The 17,277-nt window shown below is 38.3% G+C and overlaps 1 protein-coding gene across 7 annotated transcripts in view; it reads right to left on the minus strand.

Annotated features, from left to right (window-relative positions):
- LOC106073575 (neuroglobin-like) overlaps window positions 1-17,277 on the minus strand; it is a 254,252-nt gene that overhangs the window by 96,572 nt on the left and 140,403 nt on the right. Inside the window, exon 1 of one of the 7 annotated variants that reach the window (XM_056025128.1) lies at window positions 3,331-3,652. The exons of the other annotated variants lie outside the window; for them this stretch is intronic. Within the exon in view, the coding sequence (XP_055881103.1) occupies window positions 3,331-3,536 (206 nt within the window). The 5' untranslated portion in view covers window positions 3,537-3,652. Of the gene's footprint in view, window positions 1-3,330; window positions 3,653-17,277 lie in introns of those variants that run through there. 7 annotated transcript variants of the gene reach the window in all.

Raw genomic sequence — 17,277 nt, forward strand, 5'->3', positions numbered from 1 at the left:
GATGTAGGATCTCAGTGTAAGAGAGCTGTCACGATGTAGGATCTAAGTGTAAGAGAGCTGTCACGATGTAGGATCTCAGTGTTAGAGAGCTGTCACAATGTAGGATCTCAGTGTAAAAGAGCTGTCACAATGTAGGATCTCAGTGTAATAGAGCTATCACGATGTAGAATCTCAGTGTAAGAGAGCTGTCACAATGTAGGATCTCAGTGTAAGAGAGCTGTCACAATGTAGGATCTCAGTGTAAGAGAGGTGTCACTATGTAGGATCTCAGTGTAAGAGAGCTGTCACGATGTAAGATCTCAGTGTAAGAGAGCTGTTACGATGTAGGATCTATGTGTAAGAGAGCTATCACGATGAAGGATCTCAGTGTAAGAGAGCTGTCACGATGTAGGATCTCAATGTAAGAGAGCGGTCACAATGTAAGATCTCAATGTAAGAGAGCTGTCACAATGTAAGATCTCAATGTAAGAGAGCTGTCACAATGTAAGATCTCAATGTAAGTGAGCTGTCACAATAAGAGAGCTGTCACAATGTAAGATCTCAATGTAAGAGAGCTGTTACGATGTAGGATCTCAGTGTAAGAGAGCTATCACGATGAAGGATCTCAGTGTAAGAGAGCTGTCACGATGTAGGATCTCAATGTAAGAGAGCGGTCACAATGTAAGATCTCTATGTAAGAGAGCTGTCACAATGTAAGATCTCAATGTAAGAGAGCTGTCACAATGTAAGATCTCAATGTAAGAGAGCTGTCACAATGTAAGATCTCAATGTAAGTGAGCTGCCACTATAAGAGAGCTGTCACAATGTAAGATCTCAATGTAAGAGAGCTGTCACAATGTAAGATCTCAATTTAAGAGAGCTGTCACGATGTAAGATCTCAGTGTAAGAGAGCTGTCACGATGTAGGATCTCAGTGTAAGAGAGCTGTCACGATGTAGGATCTCAATGTAAGAGAGCTGTCACGATGTAAGATCTCAATGTAAGAGAGCTGTTACGATGTAAGATCTCAGTGTAAGAGAGATGTCACGATGTAGGATCTCAGTGTAAGAGAGCTGTCACGATGTAGGATCTTAGTGTAAGAGAGATGTCACGATGTAGGATCTCAGTGTAAGAGAGCTGTCACGATGTAGGATCTCAGTGTAAGAGAGATGTCACGATGTAGGATCTCAGTGTAAGAGAGCTGTCACGATGTAGGATCTCAGTGTAAGAGAGCTGTCACGATGTAGGATCTCAGTTTAAGAGAGCTGTCACAATGTAGGATCTTAGTGTAAGAGAGCTGTCACGATGTAGGATCTCAGTGTAAGAGAGATGTCACGATGTAGGATCTCAGTGTAAGAGAGCTGTCACGATGTAGGATCTCAGTGTAAGAGAGATGTCACGATGTAGGATCTCAGTGTAAGAGAGATGTCACGATGTAGGATCTCAGTGTAAGAGAGATGTCACGATGTAGGATCTCAGTTTAAGAAAGCTGTCACGATGTAGGATCTCAGTGTAAGAGAGCTGTCACGATGTAGGATCTCAGTGTAAGAGAGCTGTCACGATGTAGGATCTCAGTGTAAGAGAGCTGTCACAATGTAAGATCTCAATGTAAGAGAGCTGTCACGATGTAAGATCTCTATGTAAGAGAGCTGTCACAATGTAAGATCTCAATGTAAGAGAGCTGTCACAATGTAAGATCTCAATGTAAGAGAGCTGTCACAATGTAAGATCTCAATGTAAGTGAGCTGTCACTATAAGAGAGCTGTCACAATGTAAGATCTCAATGTAAGAGAGCTGTCACAATGTAAGATCTCAATTTAAGAGAGCTGTCACGATGTAAGATCTCAGTGTAAGAGAGCTGTCACGATGTAGGATCTCAGTGTAAGAGAGCTGTCACGATGTAGGATCTCAATGTAAGAGAGCTGTCACGATGTAAGATCTCAATGTAAGAGAGCTGTTACGATGTAAGATCTCAGTGTAAGAGAGCTGTCACGATGTAGGATCTTAGTGTAAGAGAGATGTCACGATGTAGGATCTCAGTGTAAGAGAGCTGTCACGATGTAGGATCTCAGTGTAAGAGAGCTGTCACGATGTAGGATCTCAGTGTAAGAGAGCTGTCACGATGTAGGATCTCAGTGTAAGAGAGATGTCACGATGTAGGATCTCAGTGTAAGAGAGCTGTCACGACGTAGGATCTCAGTTTAAGAGAGCTGTAACAATGTAGGATCTTAGTGTAAGAGAGCTGTCACGATGTAGGATCTCAGTGTAAGAGAGATGTCACGATGTAGGATCTCAGTGTAAGAGAGCTGTCACGATGTAGGATCTCAGTGTAAGAGAGATGTCACGATGTAGGATCTCAGTGTAAGAGAGATGTCACGATGTAGGATCTCAGTGTAAGAGAGCTGTCACGATGTAGGATCTCAGTTTAAGAGAGCTGTCATGATGTAGGATCTCAGTGTAAGAGAGCTGTCACGATGTAGGATCTCAGTGTAAGAGAGCTGTCACGATGTAGGATCTCAGTGTAAGAGAGCTGTCACAATGTAAGATCTCAATGTAAGAGAGCTGTCACGATGTAGGATCTCAATGTAAGAGAGCTGTCACAATGTAAGATCTCAATGTAAGAGAGCTGTCAGGATGTAAGATCTCAATGTAAGAGAGCTGTTAGGATGTAAGATCTCAATGTAAGAGAGCTGTCACAATGTAAGATCTCAATGTAAGAGAGCTGTCTCAATGTAAGATCTCAATGTAAGAGAGCTGTCACAATGTAGAATGAAAGAAAGAAGGAGAGACGATGACAGACTACAATTTTAAAGTCAGTGTTCTTTAACAATCTCAGCACACAGAAAAGAGAGATTGAGAGAGACAGAGACAGAGAGAGACATACACACAGTGAGAGAGAGAGAGACAGAGAGAGACAGGGAGAGAGACAGACAGAGACGTAGAGATATTCTGATAGAGAGAATGAGAGTGAGAGAAACGTAGTGAGAGACAGACAATGAGAGGTTGTAAAAAGCTGGAAAGAATAAATAGAAGAGATTTAAATAGATTTCAAGATAAAATAAAGATAATAATAACATAAGATAATACAAGAAAAGACAAGAAGTGCAGGATAAGATAACAGAAGTAAAAAAAAAAAAACTTATGATACGAAAATACAAGTTAAGATAAAACTAAGAAAGATAAGAGAAGTTAATTCAAGATAAGATATATTAAATAGTAAAATACAAAAAGATAATATAATACAAGATACAATATTACAAAATAAAAAAAATAAAGATAAGATATTCCAAGATAAGATAATAGCAGATAAGTTGCAATGTATCGTATGTATCTCAAGAGACGGAAAACTCACCTCATAAACATTTCTATCCCCGTGACCTCCATATTTCTACGGATGCCCTTCCACGACTGTTTGATTTTGAAGGCCTGTCTGTCGTCCACGGGGCATTGAACGCCTTCCTTCCACAGGCTCCGTGTCACCACCTTCTCTGGGGTAACGGTCCTGTCGAACCTACGATGAGGCCGAATTCTGTTGGCCTTGCTCTCTTGGCAACCCATTGGTATCCACTGAGACGTGGGGTCCAGTCCCTGATCAAAGTGAGAGGTATTTCTTAACAGTTCCACTCATTGTCCAGATAGGGAAATAAACGAGGGGCCAGACTTCAGTAGTTACAATATCGATAGGTCAAGTCAGGAAAGAAAATGATTTTGCCTAATAAATAATGTAAAACGAATAACTTAGCCTAATAAATGACGTAACCCAAACAATTTCTTATAAAGGCCTTTGGGAGAACATGACTATCTCACTGAAAACAAAACATAGAATTTCCTTTTCCACTCCCTAAGCAGGCGTTCGTTAGTTACTTCGCTAGTGTCACGACTGTACATTATAGTAGTCTCGGTATATACTAATCTATACAAGTCCTAGCTCTACACTCTATACACAAACAAACTAGTCAAAAAACATTTCAATGCATAAAGACGCGATATAGCGCTGCAAGTTTATCTGATAATCAAATGATACTCAAATCCCAATGTATGCACCAGTAAATACACATATATTAATCGAATTTGTTTTCTTATATTTTTCAAATCAGAAACAAATTTGATCTTACTAGTATTAATAGCAAATTATAATTAATACATTTAATAATTATCACTTTCTGTTGTGGAATTCACTGTTTGATCAAAAAAGAACTCGGTCAAATAGTACAACGCATTTATAAAATGGACCCTGTACAGATTGTAACGTGATTTTTTTTCCCTCACTAAAATCGATTGAAATGTTTGAATAACTGCAGACTCTAAAATAAAAATACCCAGAAGTGTTGAGTAAAAGTGCTAAAATATTTGTTCTGTTTAAAAAACAACAACAACAAAATAACACAAAAACGAATCGTTGAAAAAAAGGCGAAGTTTGAACGAACAAATTAGATCTAGATCTAGTCCCAGTGAGAAATACCGCAGAAATCAATGGCAGCTTCCAGGTTCCGTAACTCCTCGCGGCGCTGAAGAACTGTAGGTTGTAATCAAGGGGAAAAATGTGTCCCACGGGACATAACCGACAATTACGTGCCCCTGATTCTGCCGCCATTTAGATCCCGCAAGTAGCACTGCACTAGACCCACGTGCTCACCTGGGAAGTAGCCATTAATATAATTGCTTACACTTTATATGGGTGTGTGTGTGTGCACGCGTGGGAGGGTGAATTTCTCCTCCAGGAAATCAAATAGACTTTCTAATCTTGATATGCTGTCCCAAAACACGTCCGTGGTATTTAAAGCTACAGGTGAAATAAAAGGTGAGCTATGGCGGAGTGAAAGATGCAGCTGTAAGGATATTAGTTGACACACTGAATATCTATAATGCCATCCGTTGATCTTTGTTCAAATCGCATACGATCTCTTCAGAGACTTTATACGAGTCTAATCGTCATAAAAGGCCTGAACACTGACCTGCGACGTCGCAACCTGTGGGCAGTGAAAACCAATAGCTCGTTGCCACGTCACAGGTCTGTCACAGGTCTGTCAAACATCCACTACATACATTCAGATAGTTCTGTGAGTTCTAAATTCTAGATGTATGTTTATAAATTATGATAACTTTTGTAACTTTCATGTTATGTAGGTATTGTTGAGACTGCATCTGAAAGCAAGCGGAAATGTAACGTAACGAGAATTTAAAATTTACTTACGGAAAAAAACTGCTTTGAAAATACGGATTTTAGTATTATTTGTAAAACATTAACATGAAAAACATTAAAATACTTTGAAAAAAAACGTCCTCATACATACTCAAATATTGAAGGAGTGTTAGATTTTAAAGCAAAAATAAAAAAAACATTAAAAATACTATTTTTTAAAAAGACTATACCTCCTTTATAGAACTTATAGAGAAATTGTTTTTCTCTTAATAACAAATTATTTAAAAAAACAATGGAACATTTTTCTTATCCCCCCCCCCCTAAGATAGAATCCTGGTTAAGCAATTGTATAGATCTAGTACACTTGATAATGTAAGGCTAAGATCTAGACTTCTATCATGTCCATGCTCTTGATGCGATGCGGAAATACATTGGACTTATAGTTCAAGATGAACATTTTGTTTCCAAATAATTTATATTTCTTTTTGAATTTGAAAAATGTCCAACGGTCAAACAGAGTTTTGCCCAGTGTGGCCAACGAGCTTATTTCCAATACTAAATAGCCACGTGACACATTTGTAGGGACATCGCTAGAGCCGTTTTCCAGATGTATTTACACCCAAGTTTTAGCTTTTTGTTTCAACGACTATAGGAATTGTAATTTGTTTTGTAAAACTCGATCCGTATTTATAGATGAGAATCTGCGTTAGGGTTAGAAACAATTTTTGATTGTTTGTATATCAAAGTAACAAACATTATTGATACAGTCATGGTTGGCTGAGTCTTCAGAAATATCAATGTCTTAGAGATGTCATCTTTCGAGTTGCAGGAAACATTATCCTATATCATCAAGGATAAAATCGTGACATCTAAAAGCAATTTATATATGTGTGTATATGTGTGCGCGTCCGTGCGTGTGTGTGTGTGTGTGTGGTATCTCGCTCAAACTAAAAGCAACTCTATTACAGATGCTGTGTTAAATGTTTAAAACATTAAAAGCCTGCTTCCCGTGGTACCGTAGTTATCTCAGTAATACAGCCTGCTTTCCGTGGTACCGTAGTTATCTCAGTAATTTAGCCTGCTTCCCATGGTACAGCAGTTATGTCAGTAATACTGCCTGTATTTTCTTAGTCAACCACAATTTTACAGCCTGTCGGACAAGAAGCATTTATATGTATGTGTTTATAAATTTGCTAATTGGATGAACTGAATGTAGCACTAAATACAGGATTGATATAGCACTGAATGTAGCACTAAATACAGGACTGATGTAGGACTGAATGTAGCACTAAATATAGGACGGATGTAGGACTCAATGTAGCACTAAATATAGGACGGATGTAGGAATGAATGTAGCACTAAATATAGGACGGATGTACTACTGAATGTAGCACTAAATATAGGACGGATGTAGGACTGAATGTAGCACTAAATATAGGACGGATGTAGGAATGAATGTAGCACTAAATATAGGACGGATGTAGGAATGAATGTAGCACTAAATATAGGACTGATGTAGGACTGAATGTAGCACTAAATATAGGACGGATGTAGGACTGAATGTAGCACTAAATATAGGACGGATGTAGGAATGAATGTAGCACTAAATATAGGACGGATGTAGGACTGAATGTAGCACTAAATATAGGACGGATGTAGGACTGAATGTAGCACTAAATATAGGACGGATGTAGGACTGAATGTAGGACTGAATGAAGGACTAAATGCAGGATGCATGTATGACTGATATAGGACGAATGTAGGATTGAATGAAGGACTAAATGCAGGATGCATGTATGACTGATATAGGACGAATGTAGGATTGAATGAAGGACTAAATGCAGGATGCATGTATGACTGATATAGGACGAATGTAGGACTGAATGAAGGACTAAATGCAGGATGCATGTATGACTGATATAGGACGAATGTAGGACTGAACGAAGGACTAAATGCAGGATGCATGTATGACTGATATAGGACGGATGTAGGGCGGAATGTAGGACGGATGTAGGACAGATTTAATATCATACGAATATTGACATTTTGATTCCATTTCTTCTGTTACTTTGAAACACATTCACCCAGGCAAATGTACATTCACAATAAGACACTTAAATGTACGTGAAAGACTCAAAGCTCAACAGGGGAATATTCAACTAGAAGGAGGGAGGATGTATGTAGAGGACACTTCCTGGTTGCTTTAACATTTATCTAGCACGTTAAGGGCGCTCGTGTTTAAATGTCAAGGAGAAAGTGACCATGCAGCCTTCAAGTAAAACTCCACTCAGCTCGACTTAAACATTGAATGTAGAAATAGTACTTCTCCAGTGTTTGAAATCCAGCCAGTCATGACTGCAGGCTATGGGCTTATGTCACTGAGCCTTGATTGTGAAGGTAAGATTTAAGTATGTATTTCACCTTCGCCCCAACCCACCCCCTACGCTAACTGGGCTATTCTCATAGATCTGGTACAGTGAGACCAAGTGGTCTCGTCCCCAGTAGGATTCTAGTCGACTGGAAACATTAAAAAGCATACTAACACAATATTTACAAAGTCTAGTCAACATCTAGTCAACATCTAGTCAACATCTTTGTTTACAATAGATACAGCTACAAGGGAGACAAGAGACAAACGTAGACAACTATTTTTCCACATCTAGTTTCAATGCCGCATTAATTGTTCAAATCTGCTGCCAGTCAAGCGAAAGATTCATCAGACTGTGAATAAACGCTGTGGACAAATCTGTATTTAAATAGACTTTTTTTTTACAAAGTTTATATCAAGTCACTCTGTCTGTCTGGTTGGCTGGCTAAAAAGTCTGAATAAGTTATTCTCCCACACACATTCTCGGATCAAGTTCAAACCCTGCTCAATTATTCCTTGTACCTGACAAAACAAGAATCAATAAATAACAAGATTACAAAGACAGTTTGTGTGGAAACACAAACTAAAAATCGGCCCCCGAAGTGGTCCACCCAGGCAGGCTTCAATATTTTCAGAAAGAACATCCAAATGAAATTATATCAAAGACAAATGAGAGATAAGAATGGGGAAAGAAGGTTAACAGATCTTGTGTAGTGCCGCAACGGTACAGCAGATCAAATGATAGGTGCAAGTGAATGCAAAGTTAGATGTGAACCTGGCCTAACTAGTTCCCCTTTCAGACCTTGTGGTCTATAGGGCAGATGATGTAAAGTTCATCTGTTTTTGTGGCCTATGGTTAACGAGGGTGTCATGTAGCCATCACAACGACCAACCGCCTTTACTTTTTCCCAACTAATATCAGGTACCCATTGGAGCTGGGTGGACTCAGAGGCGCCTAAGGATTCCGAAGTTGAAAATCCCAGTCTTCACCAGAATTCGAACCCGGGGCCCCCGGTTTAGAAGCCAAGCGCTTTACCGCTCAGCTACCGCGCCTCTCCTGGCCTAACTGAAGTCTTATAATTGATGTAATTGTTTTGAAAAGGCACAATCTCTTATTCAAATGCTTTAAAAAAAAAAAAAAAAAAAAAAAAAAAAAAAAAAAAAAAAAGGAATAAACAAATATGTTCACGAAAATGACATTTACAAGATTACTATTTGTTTTAATTTAGGTCTAACTTATAATGCATACTAATTAGCTTTTTCTCTTTAAAAAACTGCTTGCATAACTGATTTTAAAAATTAGATTTTTCGCTTTCAGAAAAAAAAAGTAGCCGTTGCATCAGAACTTTGAATGGTCTAAAATATTGTGATGTCGGATTTTCAATATCTTTTCTAGTTTACGAGATCTAAACGGGACGGACGGACAGACGGACAGACGGACAGACATTTCGCACAAAACTAATAGCGTCTTTTCCCCTTTCGGGGGCCGCTAAAAATCAAAGCAGGACGTTTTGGCGCTTGGCGAAATGTTTTGATCACATTGTTTAAGTTCATTGTATTATTTCTTTAAACAATAATGATACACATCTATGTTTTGTCTGTGTGTCTGTGTCTAATGTATGATTCGTGTATAGAGCAAGAGATGTTTTTATCCATTCGTTTGCTCTTTAATTTGTTTTGTAATTATGTTTAAATCATTATAACGTGAGTGTGGGTTTTAATATTGCCCAAATCAAAAGAAAACTAGGATAGAATAAAACTGATGCAGTTTTTAGTGAAAACGAGAATTATTTATTTCATTTATACCTTCAACACAGAAAAAGGAGAGAAAACTGATGAATGTATTCCTGCGCACACCTGACGTATAGCTTATGGGGGTGTTGCACATTAATATCATAGTACCAGGTACAAATCTTACCTTTCCTGCTTTGTATATTTAGGGTTACAACATCCAAACAAGCTTCCCACAGGAGGGCTGAGGATTGCGGCTGGAGGGGTTTGAACCCAGGACTTTCGAGACCACATATCACAGACAATACCACACGACTAGGCAGCCAGCATTGCAATCACACTGGGCAATTATCAAGCAAAATTATTCTTGATATAGTATCGAAAAAATAAAATAAATACAAAATAATCGAGTTTCATACCCTTTTCTCTGTCTGTCTGTCTGTCTCTCTATTTATTCATCTATCTATCTATCTATCCATCTATCTATCTATCTATCTCAGGCATGTTAAACACAGTGTTTGCGGGCCGCATGCGGCCCGCTTGTCCACCTTTAAGAATGATCATAATAATGTTAAATTATTAAGCGTTTTACAGTCACCACTCTAGTTCAGGAAAAATATTTACTGAAAAAAACAACAACAGAAAAACGTTACACTCAACTTTGTAGAAGTTAACAAGTATTCTTTGATGATCAGATTAAAACAAATCATTTTACGAAAATTTATTTTAAATTGAACTATTATTTTTAATCGCTATCAATTGTATTCGTGCCCCTGGCTTAAATCAACGCCAGTTTTCAATGTTTCTGGTTTACATTGGACACGAATTTCATTGAGTTCCTTACTACACAGAAGTCCACTAGCTCTCCTGTCATAAAGAATTGAAGATATTTTTGCATCGCGTGAGGACAAACTGACGAATGGGTTCAGGATTTGTCATTAGCAGTTGATCTCACTGGTCACCTGCAAGACTTGAATTTGAAACTTCAAGGTAAAGACAAAATTGTCACAACTACGTGTGATGATATGAAGTGCATTCATGCAAAGTTACGACTGTGGATAAACCAAATATGAAGTAAAAATCTTGTTCACTTCTCAACGTGTCAGGAACTAAAAAGATATAATACGGTTGCAACATTTGGTAAATATGTCCTACACCTGGAATCATTATTTCAATGACTGTTGTCGTGACTTCGTTTCATAAGAGCAAGGAATTTCGTTGTTTGTATCTCCATTTTCATTTGATTCTGAAAATGCTGCTGGTAATGTGCAACTAGAGCTGATAGAATTGCAGTCAGATTTTTGTTGAGAGCTAAGTATGTTTACAAGTGCCAAAATTGTTCAGTTATTTTCCTGAATGGTACATTGAATTGCGGAAATTTGCAACTAGAATTCTTGCTATGTTTGAAAGCACTTATCTCTGTCACTCTGTGAGCAGTCTTTTTCATTATGAAATCTACAAAACATCTCAGGTTCGAGGTTACCTGATCGAAATTTGTCATCAGTGATGAAAGTGTCAGTGACAAACAAACTTCAACCTGACATTAATAAACTTGTATCCCAGAAAAGATGTCAAGCCCCATAACAACGAAATAATGTGTAATCATAGTAATTTTTAATTAACAAAATAGCACTACAAATTTAGCTAACAAAAGGGCAGGTATTCCATGAATTATTGTATTCTCTTGTATTGTTTCTAATGTACATAAAATTAGTAGGCTGTTTTCCAACTGATTTTCGGCTACGGCCCTTCAGGTCATAGTTAGTTTTTAGTGAGGCCCATACACCATAATGAGTTTGACATGCCTGATCTATCTATCTATCTGTCTGTCTGTCGTTCTATCTGTCTAACAAGCACACATAACTTTATTACATTCACTGAAACAAAGAGAGTAGCCAGTTTTTCAAACCCATCTCAATTGACGCGTTCATGATCTAAGTTTATATCTTCAGAGTTTCAACCCAAACAATTCCTAGTAATGATCTAAGTTTATATCTTCAGAGTTTCAACCCAAACAATTCCTAGTAATGATCTAAGTTTATATCTTCAGAGTTTCAACCCAAACAATTCCTAGTAATGATCTAAGTTTATATCTTCAGAGTTTCAACCCAAACAATTCCTAGTAATGATCTAAGTTTATATCTTCAGAGTTTCAACCCAAACAATTCCTAGTAATGATCTAAGTTTATATCTTCAGAGTTTCAACCCAAACAATTCCTAGTAATGATCTAAGTTTATATCTTCAGAGTTTCAACCCAAACAATTCCTACCTAGTAATGATCAAGAAGACAAGAAGGTTGGCCTGAGCAGCCGTCAAGAGCAGAGGTGATTAGGAAAGTTACAGTTAATTGATTGTCTTGTCACTGTTAGGGCAAAATAAGCAGCTGTTACTTCAGGTGTAGGTTTCCTGAACAATGGGTATGACCAGTATGTTCATATTGAACAGCCATGCGGCTAGTGTAAGCAGAATGACCAACCACAATTACTATCTTATAAACAGTAACCAAACGTTACTACCAAAGGCAGTTGGTCTGTAACATGTTCATGTAATGTTAAAGTGACCGGAAACAGTTTATGTATGTCACGAGTCGAGTCTGTGACCTATTTCGACCAGTTTCTAGAAGCGAGTTCAAACCAGTGCAAGTGTCCAGCGTAAACAAGTTAATTTTAGGTATCCAATCAAAGAAAGAGGTTAAGGGAAAAAAAAGCACACGTCAGCTTCTAGAAGGTCAAAGTTACTAAAATAATTATCAGAGAAGGTTTCATGATTCTGGAATGTACGATTAAGAAAGGCATAAATTAAGGGAAAGTCAGTTAGACAATTTCGCTGCTTTCTTGAGCTGGCCGTATCCTTGATATCTTAATGTGTGCAACACATGTCATCATTACTGCATCCTTTTGCAACCAAAGCGAATGGTATCGTAACATTTAATATTTGTGCGTTAATGAAATGGGAGAGTCGAAGAAACGAGAAGTAGACTGTAGAAACTTCCAGAACTAGATAGATATTTACTTTTTTTTTTCGAAAATAATAAGCCAACATGTTTGATTTGCACTGAAAGCATGTCGATGGCTAGGAGGAAAGGAAGGGAGATAAGATGCACCCTGCTAGCAGTGATGAAAGAAATCTGTCCTGAAAAGAAGAATGCAGTTGAAACCGTCAGACTTTCTGGCATGACAATTGCAAGGCGAGTGGAAGATATGGTACAAATCTCCATTCAAAACTAAATGAAGCAGATTTTGAAATGTTTTCGATTGCCGTTGAGGAGTGCCCAGACAGTTCTGCAAATGAAACTGATTGACTTACAAAGCTAGACATCCCTGCTTGAGAATTTCGAGCGATGCAGACCATTGTTTTCTATGCCCTGCCGTAAGGTTTGAGATTTCCGAAAACTAGCGTTTTAAAAGCACTTCATTGAGCAGGGCTACACACACATTGTCAGTAATAAAACAGGTAAACCCTTATTTGGTAATCGCTTTACGGGTGTAAGTAGAGCCACGGGTTGGTAATAAACTATTTTAAATAGTTTATTTTCTTTTTCATTGTTTTCTTCTTTTCATTGTTGTGGCCCGCGACACGAGTGTTAGAAATTAAATGGCCCGCAGACCAAATAAGGTTGTGCATCACTGTTGTAGAATGACCAGTAAACACCAATGACATTGTCTTCATTCTGGATGATTTTAGTTCTTGTCTAGTCCATCTTTCAGAATGTAAGTCGCAATTAATAGCAAGGACCCTTACATTTGTATACCTTGAAGGAAGGGCCAGGAGACATCCTGTTTGTACATTGCCTTCTTTCAGTACTTTATTTATTATTATGTTAGAAATGAACGAGTAGTCATTCTCTGGCGCTGCCAGGGTCGAGTTTCGCTAAAGAGAAACAAAATTCATCGTAGTCCCTTTAACAGTTTCCACTGAGGAATTTTCTGGTGATGTGGCAGGTCTGCAGCAGTACCGCCCTCTGACAGGCAACGAAGATGTTCCTAGGAATGTTAAGGGCCTTGAAGGTGTCTGTGAGGTCAGTTGTTATTATCCCCTCGGTTGATATAACAATGGGTTATATTGTTATTTTGGACAATTTCCATAGACGCTTAATCTCCAAGCCTAGGTTCCCATATTTTCTTTGTTTTTCTATCTCAGTTTTTCTTAAATTATGAGACAGTGGTACGGCGATATCGATAATGGTAGCGGTTTTTTCTTTTTTATCGATGAACAGCAGATCCGGGCGATTGAAATCTACCGTTTTGTCGGTCAGAATAGGCCTATCCCAGTACAGCAGATGTTCAGTAGACTCGAGAACCTCTTGCGGAGAGTATTTATAATAAGGAGGAGTGTCCTTACCGATCAATTTGTACGTCAAAGCCAGGTGTTGGTGTATTAACTTTGCAACTTGGTTATGGCGACCTAGGTAGGCTGATTCTGATAGGGCTGGACATCCTGCCATAATGTGTTCAATCGACTCGCCCACATTTCCACATTTTCGGCATTTGTCGACAACATTGAGTTTCAGGATATGCTTCTCGTAATTTTTTGTCCTGATTACTCTGTCCTGTATTGCTGTAACAAAGCCTTCTGTTTCAGGGTAGAGATGACCTGCTTTGAGCCATGTTAAGGAAGCAGCCTTGTCGATGTTGTCCCCATGTAATGAAGCCGGAAATTTTCCGTGGAGTGTTTTTTCTTCCCATTGGCGAATCTCATGCCCTACGTCGTCAAAACCGATATTGACATCAGCATTGTGTAGGTTCAGAGGGGTTGCATCGGAGTCGTATTTCCGTAGGAAGGAAACTAATTTGTTGCTGGAGGCGAGCAGTTTTGATCGTATTTTTAAAACTTGCATCTTACACAATTTGAAGATGTTCTGCAATCCACGACCCCCATCCTTCCTGGGCAGGTATAACCTTATGGTGGAGGACTTGGGGTGTAGACATCGAAACTTGGTTAGTAATTTTCTAGTGAGTCTGTCAATGTCATGTAGGTCGGTGTCAGTCCATTTGATCACACCGAACGTGTAAAGGAGCACAGGGACGGCCCAGCTGTTAATTGCAGTGATGAGATTACTGCCAGACAGTTTGGTGTTGAGGATTTTATTAACTCTTTGCCTATATTTGCCAAGAAAGTCCTCTTTTAATTTCTTATGGTTTATCTTGGCATTCTGGTTTATTCCAAGATATTTATAAATAGAGGCGGAGTTCAATTCCTCGATGCCTTCAAATTCAATGTTGGTGTTCGTTGCCTTGCCCTTTTTAATGCTTATGATGCCACACTTATCCAGGCCAAAAGACATACAGATATCGTCACTAAAGCATTTTACCGTTTTGATTAAGGTGTGTAATTTTTGCTCGGTTTCTGCATATAGCTTTAGATCATCCATGTATAATAAGTGGGACACACATTTTGTACATTTAGTGTCAACCCTAAAACCGTTTGTAGAGTCTTGGAGTAATGTAGATAGAGGATTAATCGCTAGGCAGAACCAGAGTGGAGATAGTGAGTCACCCTGGTATATACCTCTTCTTATGTGCACAGAACCTAGTTTATCACGATTTAGGTGCAGGTTTATCTTCCAATTATCCATACAGACTTTCAATAGTTGTTTTATTCTTGGGTTGATTCTATGGATGTCCAGGGTTTTTAATAGCCAATCATGCGGCTCCTCTTGTTCTACCACCAACAGCACCTCTCAATTGTGTGGGGTGCGAGTCAGGGAGTAGACCGACCTCTTGTGTTTGGTCATGAGGTTGTGAATTACCCTCAGTAAACACTCGACTCATTGGTGAATAATATTTACCGCCTAATTTATTTCATATTCATCGCTGTCTTGGAAGAAGCAATGGGTCCGTTCTATTTCCTCAAAATTCAAAAATGAAGATAAAAAAAATGAACGTGCGTTAACTAGTTTATTTTGATCTACTGTCTCAGTAAACAAGCTTTTTAGATCTAGGTCTAGTAATCATGGAAGTGACGCAGCGAAAATGGCGTCCCTAGCCTAGGATAAGAAGTGATCTTAAAACTAAGAAAGTTTTCAAACCCAATGCATAAAAACATCCTAAATATATGCAGACCTACAACCATGTAGCAGTACTTCAGTATTTGTAAAGTCTAGAGTACAAATACTTCCTTGATCTCGCTAAAAAGTGCAATGAGTCAGAGAGAAGGAAAACACGCCATAGCTTCCGGCGGCCATTATTATTATTCTTATTCTTATTATTATTATTATAATGTGTTTAAAAAAATGAATCGTTTATGTAGACATTTGGGACACATGAATCCTTTTGTTTGATCTTAGTCATTGAATTTTTTTTTAAAGTCTCAGAACTCAGAATTATTTTGTTATTGATTGTTTTGTAATGCTGAGGACTTTATTGTCGCTGTGTTTTTATTGTTTTCCTTTTTATTTATTCTTAGACATTTTAAAAATATTAATTGTTGGAAGTCCAAAAATAAAGGCTTCAGGTATGACTTGACTCGGTGGTATAACTCCAGGTATGACTCCAGGTATGACTCCACTAGGCAGTATGACTCGACTCGGCAGTATGACTCCACTAGGCAGTGTAACTCCAATCGGTGGTATGACCCCTATCGGTGGTATGACTCCACTAGGCAGTGTGACTCCAATCGATGGTATGACTCCAATCGATGGTATGAATCCAGGTATGAATCGAATTGGTGTTATGACCCCACTTGGTGGAATGACTCCGCTCGACGGTATGACTCCAATCGGTGGTATGACTCCAATCGGTGGTATGACTCCACTAAGCGGTGATCACACCATTAACACATGTGCTGGAAATGTCTACGGCCCTCAGATCGAAAGGGTTGGGCACCACAACAGCAGGAGACAATCGTTATACGTCAGAAGAGCTTGACAGCAGAATATGATTATCTGCCCTTGATTTTGAGAAGAACGCTATGACACGAGAAATTGTGGGCCATCCAATGAGCTTACAATAATGACAGGATGTTGTTTTTTTTCCACCAACCAACGTTCGATGAACATCTTCGTTCATTAACTATTTGTTTCCTGTCAAATAAATTGAACGTTGGATAATTGAATATTTGATAATTGAACATTTTATAATTGAACATTTTTCTTTTTTTTTTTTTAATGAAAATATTTAATGAGACCACGCCATCTTGTCAGTTGAAAATAAAATTAGCTCAAGTGATGTCTTTTAGCTACGAAAAAACCCTCAGATTAAAACTTTTGGAGATTTTCTTAAATGTATCTAACAAGCTGTTTGGTGTATCCGGTGGTCAGAATACGGTAGACTTGATAATCGAAGTATTTTAATCAAACTTATAGAAGTAATTAGAGAATCAAATCTCTTTGAACTCTTTCGCCTCTAGCATACACCTTTTGTAACTAGTCCATTGTTTGTTGTTCCACATGCTTCGGATGTACCTTCAGAGTTGAAAATAGTTTACTTCCTAGTCCAAACGTCCCGCAGGACGACGGGGGATGGGGGAGGGCAGGGTTTGAACCCGTGACCATCGATAAATCCAAACGACAGTCCAGCGAGCAAACCGCACGACCAGCAGCCATTAATGTCCAACTAAGAAAACAGAAAGTCGAGCATTTATGAATATAAATTACTTGTATTTAAAAAAAATACAAATGTTTGACGGACAGACGTAGAAGCAGACAACACGAAAACAATATCTTCCGTGATCTTCTGGCTAGGTTTTACTTAATTGTTTCTATAAAAAATAACGACGTACAGAAACGATTACACATTACTGCCCGTTTATCTAAAACCACTAACAAAATGGCGGTCCAAAACGACAGCTCTAAAGCAAAAGTTACCACCCTGAAATGCCCAATGATAAATACACACCCAACAAGGAGAGGTCAAAAAGATGGCGAACTAGAAACGACAATCTGGAATTAACCACCTGACAACATGATGAAAAAAGGGGAGGTAATTGTCTCATCTATCAAGAAGAAATGCGAGCCAAACAGTTCCCTTTTTGCACTTAATATGGATATAAAAATAGATTTTAAAAGGAGAGCATTTAATTACATAATAAACGTGCTAATGTAAACAGGCTTAAGTTT

This window comes from Biomphalaria glabrata, chromosome 3 (genome assembly GCF_947242115.1).
Source record: "Biomphalaria glabrata chromosome 3, xgBioGlab47.1, whole genome shotgun sequence".
Taxonomy (NCBI): domain Eukaryota; kingdom Metazoa; phylum Mollusca; class Gastropoda; family Planorbidae; genus Biomphalaria; species Biomphalaria glabrata.